General features: G+C 40.6%; 1 protein-coding gene across 3 annotated transcripts; it reads right to left on the bottom strand.

Moving 5' to 3' along the window:
- Positions 1 to 901: 901 nt before the first annotated feature.
- On the bottom strand, positions 902 to 14,039 carry brpf3b (bromodomain and PHD finger containing, 3b). Of its 3 annotated transcripts, none has more exons than XM_059333594.1 (13): positions 13,671 to 14,039; positions 10,941 to 12,502; positions 10,590 to 10,746; positions 10,278 to 10,409; positions 9,221 to 9,349; positions 8,369 to 8,681; positions 6,800 to 7,090; positions 5,496 to 6,098; positions 4,272 to 4,353; positions 4,096 to 4,184; positions 3,604 to 3,698; positions 3,058 to 3,212; positions 902 to 2,221 (listed from the first exon to the last, which is right to left on the bottom strand). In XM_059333594.1, exons 2-13 carry the CDS (start codon positions 12,476 to 12,478, stop codon positions 2,038 to 2,040), a joined length of 3,768 nt encoding a protein of 1,255 aa, XP_059189577.1. In that variant the 5' UTR covers positions 12,479 to 12,502; positions 13,671 to 14,039; the 3' UTR covers positions 902 to 2,037. The 3 variants fall into 3 exon arrangements, with proteins under 3 accessions (XP_059189577.1, XP_059189578.1, XP_059189579.1); XM_059333595.1 differs by having other exon boundaries at positions 4,096 to 4,181; XM_059333596.1 differs by having other exon boundaries at positions 5,496 to 6,095.
- Positions 14,040 to 14,493: the final 454 nt, after the last annotated feature.

Raw genomic sequence — 14,493 nt, 5'->3', positions numbered from 1 at the left:
GCAACATTTTTTTTTAAATGCCTTAAATGAATTTTGCTGAAAATTGTCAAATTTAAAATTCTTAAATTGGTCAATTATAGTATGCTGATGCATGTATAGTATAGTTTGTCCAAAAATAGCGGAAAAAACACCATATTATGGGATGTCCAAAAATGACCCCCTCAAAAAAAAAAGTTAAAAAGTACATTTGTTTGGACAAATATAATGATAACCAAAAAAAAGCTGAAAGGAGTTTCATTTCAGAGCTGATATCTAGACATTCTCCATTGTTTTCTTGATAATGATTTTGGTTATTATCAAGAAAACCACGAAAAACGGCTCAATATCAGCTCTTAAATTAAACTCTTATGGGCTATTTTATTGTTATCATTATATTTGTCCAAACAGATGTACCTTTAGTTGTACCAGGCCTTAAAATGAACAAGAAATTGAAGAAACAATGGTCTAATAATTTTTTTCCATGGCTGTACATAAATGACAGAAAAACACCATATTATGTGATGTTCAAAAATCATACTATAGCATGTCATTTTTTTGTCAAATTTGATCACAAAAAAAGAGATAAAATTTTAAAATGCCTGAAAATGGTAAAAATTACTTTAATATACACTGTTGTATACATATTATATTGTATACTAATATACACATTAGTTGTATATTTTGTCCATAAATTACACATTTATGATATAGTATAACATGATATTTTTTATGGCATTTTCAATGACACACAATACTACGACATTTGTTTATGGCATACTCTACTATGGGCCCAGGGACTAAATAGACATAATTTTCACCACACCATCTTTAGCAAACGCTCTGAATCCTTGCTTATAAAGCATTTAAATAGAATTTAAAGTGATGATCATTAAATACTTAAAGAAAAAACACAAAACTCTGGTTAAGTATCCCAAAAGGTATTTTTAATAGAGCATTTATTTCCCAAAAAATGTGGAAATACTGGTTCAGACAAAATATTTGGTGAGCAGGTAAAATATGCAGGTAGTACAAGCTTATAAAGGTGTATTTTCCATTTAATAAAATGGGGCTCTGGACAATAAATAGAATCTTCTGGGGGTCAACAGTGAATGATGGCGGTTGGACTAAAATCATCGACATTGAAACCAGACATTCAAACTCATCTGTTAAAATGTTGGCTGCATGTTTTTAAAACCTCACTCCATTTAATTTAAATAAGATTTAATTCTCAACTTTAACCAATATAACTTTATTTCTATACGTCTTCCATAAATAAATTATTTCTCTCTGTATCAAAAAGAGAATTCAAATATAAAGAACAATGGCTCATTGTGTTGTATGCTCTGAATGTACACACAAGCGCGCACACACACAGCACAATGAAATTACATCAAAGACAAGCTAAATACACTGCAGCAAGTCAGGAATTATTTAATCTCCACAAATATACACAGCCTCGCTTTGCCCCTTGTGGGTTGATTGAAATACGCATTTTAAAAACAGCAACATTAAATTAAATTGGGTTTTGATAATACACATACATATGTACACAAAGTGTGCCTTTATAATATACAAGTGTCTTTGTAAAAGATTAAAATGTAAAAAGCTATTGTATAAAAGATGGCAGTGATCCATTCATACGTCTTCTCCGTTTCATATAAATATGTCAAATCTCTTTTCTGACAATTTGATTCCTTGGCAGTAGCATGATACAAAATAGAGGGGAATTCTTTTACATTTGATCCAGACACACAGCTCCAGGTAGGGAGGTACCTCGACACACCCCTGGCAGGGATTTAACGCTTACACACAGACCACAGACTTCGTTCACGTCTGGATCGACACGAAGGCAAACACCACTGCTCTGTGTGTCAGACACTAGTGGTTTGGTACTGAACTACAGTCCAGGACTCTGTGCTGTGCAGCAAACCTCTTCAGACCACAGTGTGAATACAAATTCAGCTTGCGATCGGACTCTGACCACCTGCTGCTGCTTTAAGACCAAAGAGAAATGCATAGTGGCTGACTGTGGGTGCACACAAGGCTCACTGTCGCCCCCTACAGGTAGTTGGAGGCCACAAAGCCTTGGCTGTGGCTGACCCTGCTCTGGTGGATCATGGCGCGGTCGTACGCCACCTGGACAGACTTGCGGATGTTGGACTTGCGGGCCTCCATTATACGCAGCTTGTCTGCGGTGTCGTCCGCACCCAAGGGTGTCACCTTGTCACGTGGGAGCCATTGCCTAAAGTACCAAAGAAGACACAGACTGATGAGGACCACTTTCACAGCTTGAGACCTGTTTGCATGATTTCCACCATTACATTTGTGTGATAATTGTACACATATACATACAACTGCAATACATGAAATTAGAATAATTGTATTGACAAATGAAAAGTCAGGTTTTTACAAATGAACAGGCAAAATAACTTGTTTTTAAAGCTTGGCCTAGTAGTTTTGTACAGCAGCACCGTTTGTTCCACCAGGCGACTTTACTGTGAAGCCCTTTGAGACAAATCTGTGATTTGGGGCTATATAAATAAAATTGATTTGATTTGATTGGTTTATTTGGACTATCTCTGTTTACATCCGACCACATTAGGTCTATATTAGGCCTTCTGTATAATTTCCTATAAAAATATGTCATATACCACTTATACTGTGTATATCTCTGCATATATTTAAATATATTTATTCATTAATGCTCATACTACTACATGCAACAAGTTATTTAACATGCTGAAATATATTTTGTCCAATGTGCAATATGTGTAAAATGTAAAGTACTCTCAGGAAATCAAATGCAAAAAATGTATATTAATAATAAATGCGAAATAGCAGAAATGTATGTATATTATGTATATAGAATGTGTGTATATGTCTTACTTTTTATATTCTTTCTTCTATATCTATGTCTGCATCTTGAGCTGCCGTGACAACTAAATTACTAAATTTCCCCACTGCAGGATAAATAAAGTCATATCTGTCTTATCTCATCTCATCTAGTAGTTATAATCCTCTCTGCACACCTGCTCCAGAGCAGTGCAGTACATTAGGACGTGTGTGTTTGACCCTCACCATGTCCGCTTGTTGTCAAAGAAGAGCACCAGGTAGAGCCTCTCGTTGGTCTCCTCCTGCCTCTGCTCCCCCAGACAGAGGACGTCTTTGGGTGGGACAGGGATGGGCACCCCGTTGTGCAGCAGGCCCTCCTCGGGCATCTCTGGGTCGATGACCTGGAACAAACACACAGTCAGTCTCACAGTAAATTTGGGACTCTTTCTGGTACTGCACTCTCACACTGCTCTTCTTTGGTCCAGATTCAGGTTTACTCTAGATTTGGTCATATCACTGTTAAACTCAAATATTTGAATTTCTTAAAATGGGTTTTTTAAATTGAAGCTGCATATAATATTTCTCAGTTTTCTTAGTAGAACTCCAATTCAATAAATCATCAATGGAGGTAGTAAACAGATGAAGACCTTTCATTGGTTTCATTGATCAACTTATCAAACAAACATTTCACAACTCACTCAGTTCTTAGGAATTTACCACGTTTCACAAAGCAGTTGACAGCTTATATTTGATGGTATATATTCAGTAATATTAGATAGAAAAAGGGATTACCAGAGCAGGGTAGGAGGGATATCCCCGACACTTGGCCCACACCAGATCTAGAGGCTCCAGCTCTGTCCCATCCTCAGACGTTTGGCTGCCGTTTCCTGCAAAACAGCAGCAGAAGGTGATATCATTTTATGAATAAGAAAATGAAGGAACGCAAACATATTCTGAATGAGGTTATAGTGTTATACTTTTTAAAGCAAAAGGGTGGAGGGTGGGGCGGGGAAATGACATACAATAGTATCAGGGCCACCCCCTCTGAGATAATTAGTCAACTAATTTATCGTTTCTGTATAATTTTGATTGTTTAATGATTTTGCTATGTTGAAGGACTTATTTCCAAGAAACTTAAGTACACTTGTATGATTCTTCGTGGAAGATTTACAGATCTGTCGATTAAATCAACTAATTCACAAATCGACAACTTTGGGAGTGTTAGTCAACCAAGAACTTCTTCAGTTGAAGAAATGAATTTAGGTGAACAACAACATAACATACCAGTGTAGTCCGAGTCTCCATTGATGATCTCCAGAAAGGGAACTTTGGAAAGAGCTGGTTTCCCGAGGCTTCTTTTGGGTGGTGAGCTGCTGTAAGATAGTACATTGTGATGTCACAGTATTGTCAATGGCTATTATAACCAAACAACTGCTGACAACAGATACAGCACGCCTTACATTTCTTTGTGCAGGACTGGACAAGGGCTGTACTCAGAGTCGGACCCGCAGTCTTTGTGCTTGGTGAAGCCGTTGGTTAGTCCTGAAAACACATGAGAGAAATGTCAGAACAATCTTATAAGACCAGATGAAAAACTAGACAAGAAAAGGGGCACATCTAAGCATAGAAATCTTCAGTCTTATCCCACATTGACTATGAAAACAACACCACAGTACAGTGCTATCAGTACAGCACACAATAATCACAGATAATGGTGAATGCAGGGTCGAAGGGAATTGTTTGTTTTGTTGATTTGGTAGACTGCGGTTGACAAAAACAAGTTCCTATCAGGTAGCTCGCTTTGTTTCCTCAAAATATAGAGAGAGAACAAGAGGACGTGTTAAACAGATAATAAAAATTGATAGGGATAAGTTTAAAGCTAAAGGCTCTTTTATCTCTTGAAGAGGGATGACTGGTGCATTCTGAATGCAGGAATGTAGCTGCATTTATCATTACTTAGTGGGAAACTATAACAAGTCATATACATCCCTTCACATTGTCATTATATGAGACATGTTAACTGCTCGCTAATTACAAATGTAAGGTCAGCACATTCTAACAAGCATCCTATGTGATCACATCCTAGTGATTGTCTGCAGTCCCAAGAGTAGTCTACATCACCCTGAGTGTGGGATCTTTGGCCACAACCACACTAACAAGTTTTTGTTTTAAACTGCAGATTTTTCTAGGTTCACACCTAGTGCCCACACAACTCCTGTGTTTCCAAAGCGCAAAAACTGACACTTTTGAAAACGCTGCTGACCCTGTTTTAGTTTAAAAACCCTGGGACTGTTTTTAAGTCTGTCTGGGTCAAAATGGGACTTGAAAACAATGATGAGTGTCCGTGACGCCACCTATAGGTTTCTGAACAGCCAAAATTAATGGGGTGGAGCTAGAATAAAATCTGAATAGTTGAGGTACAAAAAATGTATCCCCTTCAAAAGCTTTCATGGGAAATATTTCTGACCAAAAGTGTTTTTTGAGACAGCATCCAGTGGCCACTCAAGGAATTGCAGCTTTTGGCTTCATTTTTCAGCTGTGGAGGTTACTGCTTGTCTTTCAGGGGTTAGCAGATAAAGCAGATAAAGTGTTTGTGTGGATAGAGATTGTCATACCCTTTAAAAAAACCTATTAGTGAGGACTCAGTCTTAAACTATTATCCGTAACATAGTAAAGCTTCTCACCACTTTCCAGTGTATGATTTGGTGTCTTCTCCAGCTCACTATCTGAGCACATGTCTCGACTGGGGGTACATTGTTCATGGAGGGCGGGGGGTCCAGGGCTCTTCTGTGGGGTCTTGGATGGAGTGGATAAAGGTGTGGAGGATGGGGTACTGGCTGTGGAGTTGGGTGCTGTTGAGGCATTGCTTGTATTGCAGTCCTGCTGCCCCTTCCCGTTCAGCAAAGGATTGTCTCTCTCTCTGAACAGCTTAGCTCCATTTTTTGCCTTTTTGAACAATACAGAGGTTCGTCGTCCAACACCCCCAGTGACGGGCCGTGGTGGGGCGCTGAGCTCTGGCAGGCCATTAGCTATCGACTGTCCTTCGCTGTGCAAAATAGGTGGCGGCGACACCGGCCGCTCCTGTGCTTTAGTGCAATTAATGTTCTCTGTGGTGCTGTCTGAGAGGTCACCGTCCATCTTTAGGCGTTTGCAGGGCCAGCTGGAGGTCAGGGGCTCCCCTGTGATTGGCCGCAGGGTGGGAGGCTCCAGAGGTGGGTCCCCATGCCTTGGAGGAGGGGCCGGCCCTGTAGGTTCCAGTGTCGGGGGCGAAGTGGATTTGAGGTCTTCTGGAAGATAAGAGGAAAAACATTAAACTCAATTCCACTTAGTGTTTATGTCAAATGAATGTGAATGTCCATTTAGTATGTAGTTTGATGTGGTGGTGTAGTATTCACACTGGAAAATGGTGTCACTTCAGAATGGTTTACATTTGAATTCTAAGAGTGTAACCACAGCCCAAAGGGAGTTGAGGTATTCTGTAGATATGGAAGACCTTATCAAGACGAGTGAATAAATAACTTTGCTCTCACAACTGTACACCAGCAACATGGTAACATGGCAGAATTTTATGACTCAACTGACACAAATCACAGGTGTCCTGCTGCACTCCTCTATGGTAGCAAGAGACTGTTTGACTGTACTAGCCTGTAGTCAGAAGTGGGATGACATGGCATGACTGTACGTGGCCAATGGAGAGTGGTGAGTCCATGAGAGTGATGTATAGAAGAGGTGCAGACATAGAGTGCACTGGGAGAGAGGAGTTGTGAGGCAGCCATGGCTAACGAGACTCTGTGGGCCCCTACTTACTAGACTGGAGACAGTGGGGTGGTTGGGGTTGGTGCGTGGGGGGGACCCTGGCTCAATTACCTGAGGACAATGTTCCGTTAGCTCATGTTCACAACTGGTCTCATTGAAAAAAAGAGGCTTGTAAAGGTTCATGCATTGCCAATTTCATACTGTTGAGACGCCAGTGATTTTCGTCACCCACCTTTGTCTGAAGACGAAAGGCCGTTGTCTGGCTTGGCGTCTTTCTCGTCATCTTCCTCATCGTCCTCGTCCTCATCATCATCCTTCAGGTGTCCGTTGTGACGGCTGTTGCGGGGGTGTTGGCCCTGCCTGTAGCGGATGGTGTTGATCTCACGGCGAAGCAGACGGATACGTCGAGTTCGGGCGCCGCTGCATCTCATGGAGCTGACAAAGTCCATCTTTTCCAACAGCTCCTTTAGCTGTTCCTCCACTGACATATGAAGCCGGTTGTCCGGATCCAGCACACTGTCAACTGGACACGTCAGCAAGGAGTGAGGCTAGCAGTCAAATTAACTGATCATGAACAAACTCCATAATCAGTACTGCCAGAACGGAAGTTATGCAGCACTTATCACATCTATGTAATAGGGATGGGCGCTTGGAAGAAACCTGCCAACTTGAGCATCTATAACTTTAACGATCAATAAATCGATTAATCGCTGCATGCATACATAGGCAAAATAAAAGACATATATACAATACTATGCAAAAGCCTGTTTTTGATAATGGACAATCTTATTTTGAAAGGACGAAAAGAGACTTCCTGTCGATCGTAAAACTAACTCAAGTGAGGTTACACTGTACGTGAAGGAGTTTAATGTTTTATGTTTTAGCCCCCGAAGAGGCATGAGGTTAATTTTCACAGTGATCTTGCATTTCTCGAATTCATGCTAGCACGGTTTGATACAGTAAGCTAGTTTCAAATTAATACTCTTGTATTTCTGTGTGGTTTTATAATTGTTATTGCAACTTTCAGTTTGCAAACTGTAGCTTTATCCAATTAAATTCTCAGCTCATTGGCTTATTGACATGCAGCCACAGAACTGAACGCTCTGCCGTGTTTCAGCGAGTTCTGATACGCAGTCATAGATAACTTTAAAACTAAAAAATCCAAAAATCGATTAAAAATTCCACGTGATCGACCAAATTCTTGACGACCATTAATCAATCATTGAATAATTATTCCCATCCCTACTATGTACACTGTCTACAGACACAGTATACTGTAATTTCTTGAAGTTACACAACTCCAATACAAGGCATGATTAACTAGTAGCACATAAGTAGAGTCTGAGAAACCACTCCATTGATACAACTCATTCACAAACACATTCTGTGAGAAATTTGAAACTGTTATCAAAATTTGACCTTGCTTGCCAAATTACATAACTCATTCAAACTCATCACTTCCCAGAACAAAATGTCATACTCCACTAAATAGAAACAACAGCCTGAAACCTTAACAGAAATCCAACATGGAAAGTAAGACATGCAACAGGGACTAACTGGTGGCCACACCAGTATGCTATCATTAATCATCATTGAAGAAGGCAGTAGTATTGACCTTAACTCCTCTCACTTGAAACTGAAAAAGAGCCTTTTGTATTATTATACTGATTCTCTGTCCTAATGTAAATGTAAATGTAGGTAAATGTATAGTTTTTAGTGAAATAACAACAATTTTTCATGGTGGAGGACCCCCAAACCCCACAACCCCCATTTCCTGTCGAGTACCCCCACTGTGACTTACCATCCTCCCAGGTGCAGCTGTAAAAGTCTCGTTTTTTGGGTGACTCTGAGAGGTGCATGCCAGTGTTCAGGTCCAGGCCGGTGTTTGTGGCTTGGCGTTGAGCATGGCGCAGTATGGCTCCCCCTAAGTCTCTAAGACGCAGCGCTACCCGGTGGAAGACCGTGTCCTTGTTATTGTAGAGGAGGCAGTTGGACACCATCAGGTTGAAGTCAGTCTCCAGATCAGCCACTGAGCGATAAGCATGACTCTCCAGCTTAGAGCGCATAGTGGAAAAGTCCATGGGCTGGCTGATGAACTCCAGGTAGTCTGGGACCTGAGGACAAGACAAAAACTCCCGAAGTTAATGAGGAGAATGGACACATATTGACAGATAGAACATAACTCAGTGAATCAGTGAATATCCCATTACTTAGCCTTAAATTCATAGCATGGGCACCTCTAACTGCAGACAGGGTCTAATGATTATGCTGCTGAGAAATCTCCTTCAATCTGCAGTTTAAATTACTTATCATATACTGGGTGAATTCAGCAACTATGGAGTCATGTCTTTTTTGCAATTGCAATGATGATTTTTTTCTGGATGTGCAATGCAACCCCTCTGATGAAGCCAAGGCTCATGGGTAATGCAGTATTTACAGCTGTCTACCATACCAAAAACAAGTTTTCTCAGAAAATAAGTTGTAATAATTGAAACTGGTGATAAAAACATAAACCTTTAGGTTCTTTACATTATCTTGGAGAGCCCAAGTATTTCTGTTAGGTAACATGACAGTTGAAAAACACAACACTGTGCAACCTGTTTGCATACATCTGGTCCCTGGAAAATGGTGCTGTGATAGTGAAATGTCTGACCTCTTTAATGTTGACTGGCTCTGCAAAGATCTGGGCTGTGTCCTTCTCCTGTAGTTGGTCGAGTGTGGAACGGAGCAGCATCAACATTGGTGTCAACTGCATCTCAAGAGCTTCCTGGTGAACTTTGACCTGCAGTGATCAGAGGATATGCATGTGATGTCACTATATGTGGACACTGCACCCATAAATATTTCAGACACAACTTTTTACAGACCAAAGGCTAAAGAGACAAGAAGCATTTTTTTTTTTTAAATTGTAATAAAATCTAAATATTTCAACATGTACACAGCCAACAAGAGTATCATGTCCAATCCAGTACATCATCTGTTTATTTGATGGCCTTTTCCTTCTTTCTTTTTTAAAGTGTTTTTCTCTCTCTGTAACACAGCTCCATTCATTGATAGCAGCCACCTGTTTTGCCATTCAGTTGGGGTGAGGAGATAGTATCATGTGTAGGGTTGTAGCGTTGTCCCAGTTTTATGGTATACATGGTATGAACATTGATGATTATCAAAATATGTACATGTGCTTTTCTATGGTAACAGATGCAGCGAGATTACTTTTTCAAAAGGTCTTGTTGCATTTTTGCCTCCTAACTTAATAATTGTATTTCCAAATAGAGGCTTTTTATGCATACTTCCGTTAAAAATGGTTTCAATTATTATAAAACATTTTTTCAACCAGAAATGTCATTTCGTTTTCATGCCTTTAAAGGGTAATAGTAAACAATAGTAATAATAATAATAATTACTATTATGGAATATCGTATACTATGATGATGGTTGTCGAATGGAGAAAATCTCTTATGCTCTCCATAGGACAGCCAAAGAAATGTGTGACCATCCAAACATCTGAGAACAGAACTTTAGACTACATTGGTGATCACTTTAAAATTTAATTTAGATCATCAAAAGTTTAGCTTTGAAATGCTGTATTCTAAACACTGAACCACATTCTTTCAAAGGGTGATGGATTAACTAATAAAATAAATAAATTCAGAAAATAAATGCTGGCCTTCCATGCCTGTGAGTATGTGAGATTCATCCGTGTATGTTACCTGTTCTCGTTTGAGTTTCTCCCTCTTGCGGATGAGTTCCACCAACAGCCTGGCTTTTTCAAGATCATGCCGCAACTTCTGCCAATATCTCAGTGCTTCTCTTGCAGCGGAAACCTTCTCGTCCACTTCAGGCTACAAAGGACAACAACATTTTTTTTTCCGTTGTAAAAAACACTAGATCAGAAATGTATTTAGAGGCAATCTATGAATTTTAGAAATTGTTTGCTAGGACAATAATGAAATACATTTATTGAAAACCACCACAAAAAAATGTCAGAGTGCTAAAATGTAAGTACTGTTTCCTCCTCTGACCTGTTCAGTATTCCTTTGGGATTGGACGTTAGAGTGCAGACGCCGGACCAGCGGCACACCATTCCTTGACTGACGCTTCAGTAGCCAGTAGTTATGCAGCCGCTGCATGAACTGGTTTTTCCTCTGAAAGAGGATTCCTTTACAGATGATGTTCAGCCTGTACAACAGAGATGCAGGTTGGTCTTACTGTCAACAAAACTGTCATCACTTCAGATATCTACAGTTTAAAACCATTTCAAGCAGTTTTACTCTTACTTAGACTGGCTAGTAAAGCCAAACATCTAAAACTTGGTGTTTAATATTTGTTGAACAACAAAGAATGTTACTGTATTCAAAATAAGACAATCGAACCTGCTTGTGGGTATCTGGGGCACTGTCACTTGTGGTGAAGAAGTCTGTTGTGCAGTGGACTCCGTGTTCTTCTTTCCTTTCTTTTTATCTGTCTTGGCATCATCTTCAGACTTCCTGCCTTTTTTCGGTGTTGTAGGGCCCTCTTTGTAGGCACTCCGTCCTCTACTAGCCCTCCCTCTGCTGCCCACCACTCTCCCTTCACTCTCCTCATCTGAGACGGCCTCTTGTCCGGGTGGTGAATGGGCCTCACAGAATGCTGTCTTCTTTACAGAAAACGTGGTTCCGTTAACGTTTGTCTCTCGCACAGGATCAATCTTCATAAACAGGCCAGCACGCTGAGCACATGTGACATGAAATGCTGTGTAACAGTTGGCCTTGTGGCACTGAATTGATGCACCACGACCCTTCTTCTTGCACAGGTAGCAGGTCAGTTTCCAGCGTGCCGGGGGGATGTTATTGACCCCTTCCACTGGTTCCAGAAACACTGTGTTGGCAAAGCATACTTCAGGGATCCAGATAGCACAGACCACATGGGCCCAGCGGCCATCACTTGTTTGTTTGAAAGCGCCGCCACGGTTTGGACACAGAACACAGTCAACAGGTTTCTGAGCAGACTGCAGGCAGCAGCGGCACAGCCACTGGCCCTCGGGGATATAGGGCACACCGTAACATTCCTGATGCACAGCCAGATTGCAGGAGTCGCAGAAGAGGATGACGTTGCTGTTGAGGCACTCATCATCCAGGCACACGCAGCAGAAGGCATCGTCGTCAATAGCACTCTGAGAGGGTGCCCGGCTGCGGGCTTCCCGGTACGCCTCCTCCTCCAACCGGTCAATCAGCAGCTCAAAGGTGTCTGGTGTGACAACAGAGTAACCTTCTGACATCCGGCCAGCATTGACCATCTCCAGCCAGGCTGTGTCCTCGTCATCCATGTCATATTCTGCCTCAGCTTCCTGGTCCTCAGCTAATCGTTCAATGTAACGGTAATATGCTGTAGGCAGAGGAGGTGCCTCGACCGGTGTGAAGGTTTCTAGCACATGAAATGTAGGTTCAGGTAGGGTCATGTGCTGATGGTGTGATGCATTTAACTTTTCAGGCGTTTGTAAATGAGAATTGGGGCAGTGGTTCTTGGAAGGTGGTGGTGACTTGACAGGAGGAATTTTGGAGTCTTTCCTGCGGCCTCGGGGTGTGACGGGTTTGCGGACTGTTTGGGCACTGCTGGCGGGAGATGATGACTGCTCACTGTTCTCCTTGTTGCTATTACACTCACTAATGTCCTGAGCCATCATCTCATCTTCAGTGATGACCTCCAAGGGCTCCAGAATAGAAATGCGGTGAAGCCTACCATCCAGTTCCACCTCTACTACCTTCTGGGCCTGGGAGTAAGACAGAGTTTCTCTGTTTGGAGATGCTTTGAGGCTATAGGGGGATGGGGATCGTTGGCGGGCACCCCCACGCCCGCTGACTGTCCCATTAGACTTCCTGACATCATTCCCACCTCCTGCGGCCACCTGGCCTTTTCGACGTGGCTTCCTCATGGGCCACCAATCACACTTTACCTCCTGTTGGTTTGAAAGGAAATAAAATATGAATCAATGTACAAACAAATTTTGTACAAGAATAAGCATTTGATGGTGCTACAGTAGAATTAAAAAATCACAGGACAACCCGATTTCAAAAGGTAGGGACACTTTGTTAAACATAAAAAGAAAAGAAAAAGGGAATGTATCACATTCTGATTTCAAGGTGTATATTTACAAAATAAAAACGTTTGACAGTTTGAACATGAAATATATTGTACTTATATAGTTTTGAATTGAATTTTTTTCCATCACACTCTTGTCCATTTTCATTTTGGACACTGTCACAACTTCTTTGAATCAGGGTTGTAAGAAAATGTTATTCATTTGCTTTAACGCAATAAATCTAAGGCCTAAACAGGTCTAGCATGCTTTGAACCTTTTGACATATGTAGTAGTTCAAAGCTTTTCTGTCGTGCGTTGCATTTTACTGCATTGTGTTATTAGACAGGGCTGTCACTAACTGTAGTGTAAACATTCCTTCACACACACCTCAACTCGCAAAACCTTAATAGCCAAATGCATAGTCTAATATATTGACAGCTGGTCAGTTGTCAACTTGAGGATCATTCTTCACTGTTAACAGACAAACAGCCAATAAAGAAAACATATCTGTAGATTATTCTCGACATTATCTCAAACTGTTAGCAACTATAACCAGCGCTAGCCACAACACAACGGGCCCATCCAATCAGCTTTCAGGAAAATTTGACTGATCCACCCGAGAGCCAATCAGCTTCAAGAATACCACGTTCTCAACTGATAAGTGTCCTTATTTCGGGAGTAAAATGTCAGCCATATTTACAGTTTTAAAACACTATTAAAAGCTCTTCTTCGGATTAAATCGTTATTATAGTTTTGTAATGCTGAAGCAGTGCCCAAACTTGTCAAGTCAGGATGAGAAAGACGCAGCATTGTGACAATATTCCGACACTATGACATAAACATTCAGAGAGAAGTAACTGCTAGTTGCAGATACCAGCTAGCTAACCTGCTAACTTTAAATATGAACTAACGTTAGCTGTCTTGTTGTGTATTAACGTTGACAAGGCGCAGAACAAGATTAACCGCTGGAGGCTACAAAGGAATATAAAGTCTTGACCCGCTCTATGGTAAAGAGACAGTACGTAACAAACTTAAGCCATCTTACCTATTATGGCAGCTGACTGACACAGGTAGCTCGACAGCCGGTCTTCTACAGTAATGGTTGCCTGGCCAGCCGCCTCACTTGCTGTACTCTCGGAGCCAATAGCTGCCGTTAGCCAGCTACAGTTTGCTGGCACAGCCGGTATATTTAGCTATTTTATACCGCTTCCGTCTTTCCACAACAGAAGTCAATCCCAAAGGTCTACTGAAAACACGAGTGGTATATTTACACCAATAATCTGTGAAACAGCTTATTGTCGACCCTATTTTGTGAGAAGGAGAAATACTAGCCTCCTTCAGGCTAGCTGGCTAGCTTTGGGCTCCTGAGTATGTGCTAAATCGATATGAGCCAAAGTAAAAACATAGGACTTCCGGATACATTTCAAAATAAAATTCTAGTGGCATACACTTTCAATGTTTCACATTAGCACAACTCAAAATATTTACATTTAACTTGAGATTGTAACGAATTTTATTTTAGTCTCTCTATTTATTGAAAATACACTGAGCATGTTTTATTTACAGTAATAACTTTATTAATATATAATATGTAGACAAGCAGAGGAAACTAATTAAAATTGCAATCTAAGGGGCTTACACACAGTGTGACATTTATGTTTCTAGACCATTTTTTAAAAGTAGAATTTTCCTTTCTACAATGAATACTATTACTATTTTTTTAATTTACATGCAAAAATAATGTTTTTTAGTTTTATTATTTGTTATTTTTTATTCTGTTTTTGTGTATAAATAGTAAAAAAAAAAGAAGAACAAAAATCTGACTCATAGCCAAGTTTGTGTCGAGAAAAAGGAGCCATGCATGTGAT

This window comes from Centropristis striata, chromosome 5 (genome assembly GCF_030273125.1).
Source record: "Centropristis striata isolate RG_2023a ecotype Rhode Island chromosome 5, C.striata_1.0, whole genome shotgun sequence".
NCBI classification, from domain to species: Eukaryota; Metazoa; Chordata; class Actinopteri; order Perciformes; family Serranidae; genus Centropristis; species Centropristis striata.
This window is presented reverse-complemented; position numbering and strand designations above follow the sequence as displayed.

Bases quoted from the DNA above. Each gene is read 5' to 3' on its own strand.
- brpf3b (XM_059333594.1), bottom strand. From the start codon at position 12,478: ATGAGGAAGCCACGTCGAAAAGGCCAGGTGGCCGCAGGAGGTGGGAAT. The intron at 7,091-8,368 runs GTAAGTCACAGT...TGACGTGTCCAG, and splicing joins CAGCTGCACCTGGGAGGATG to TTGACAGTGTGCTGGATCCG. The intron at 4,354-5,495 runs GTGAGAAGCTTT...ATGTGTTTTCAG, and splicing joins AAATCATACACTGGAAAGTG to GACTAACCAACGGCTTCACC.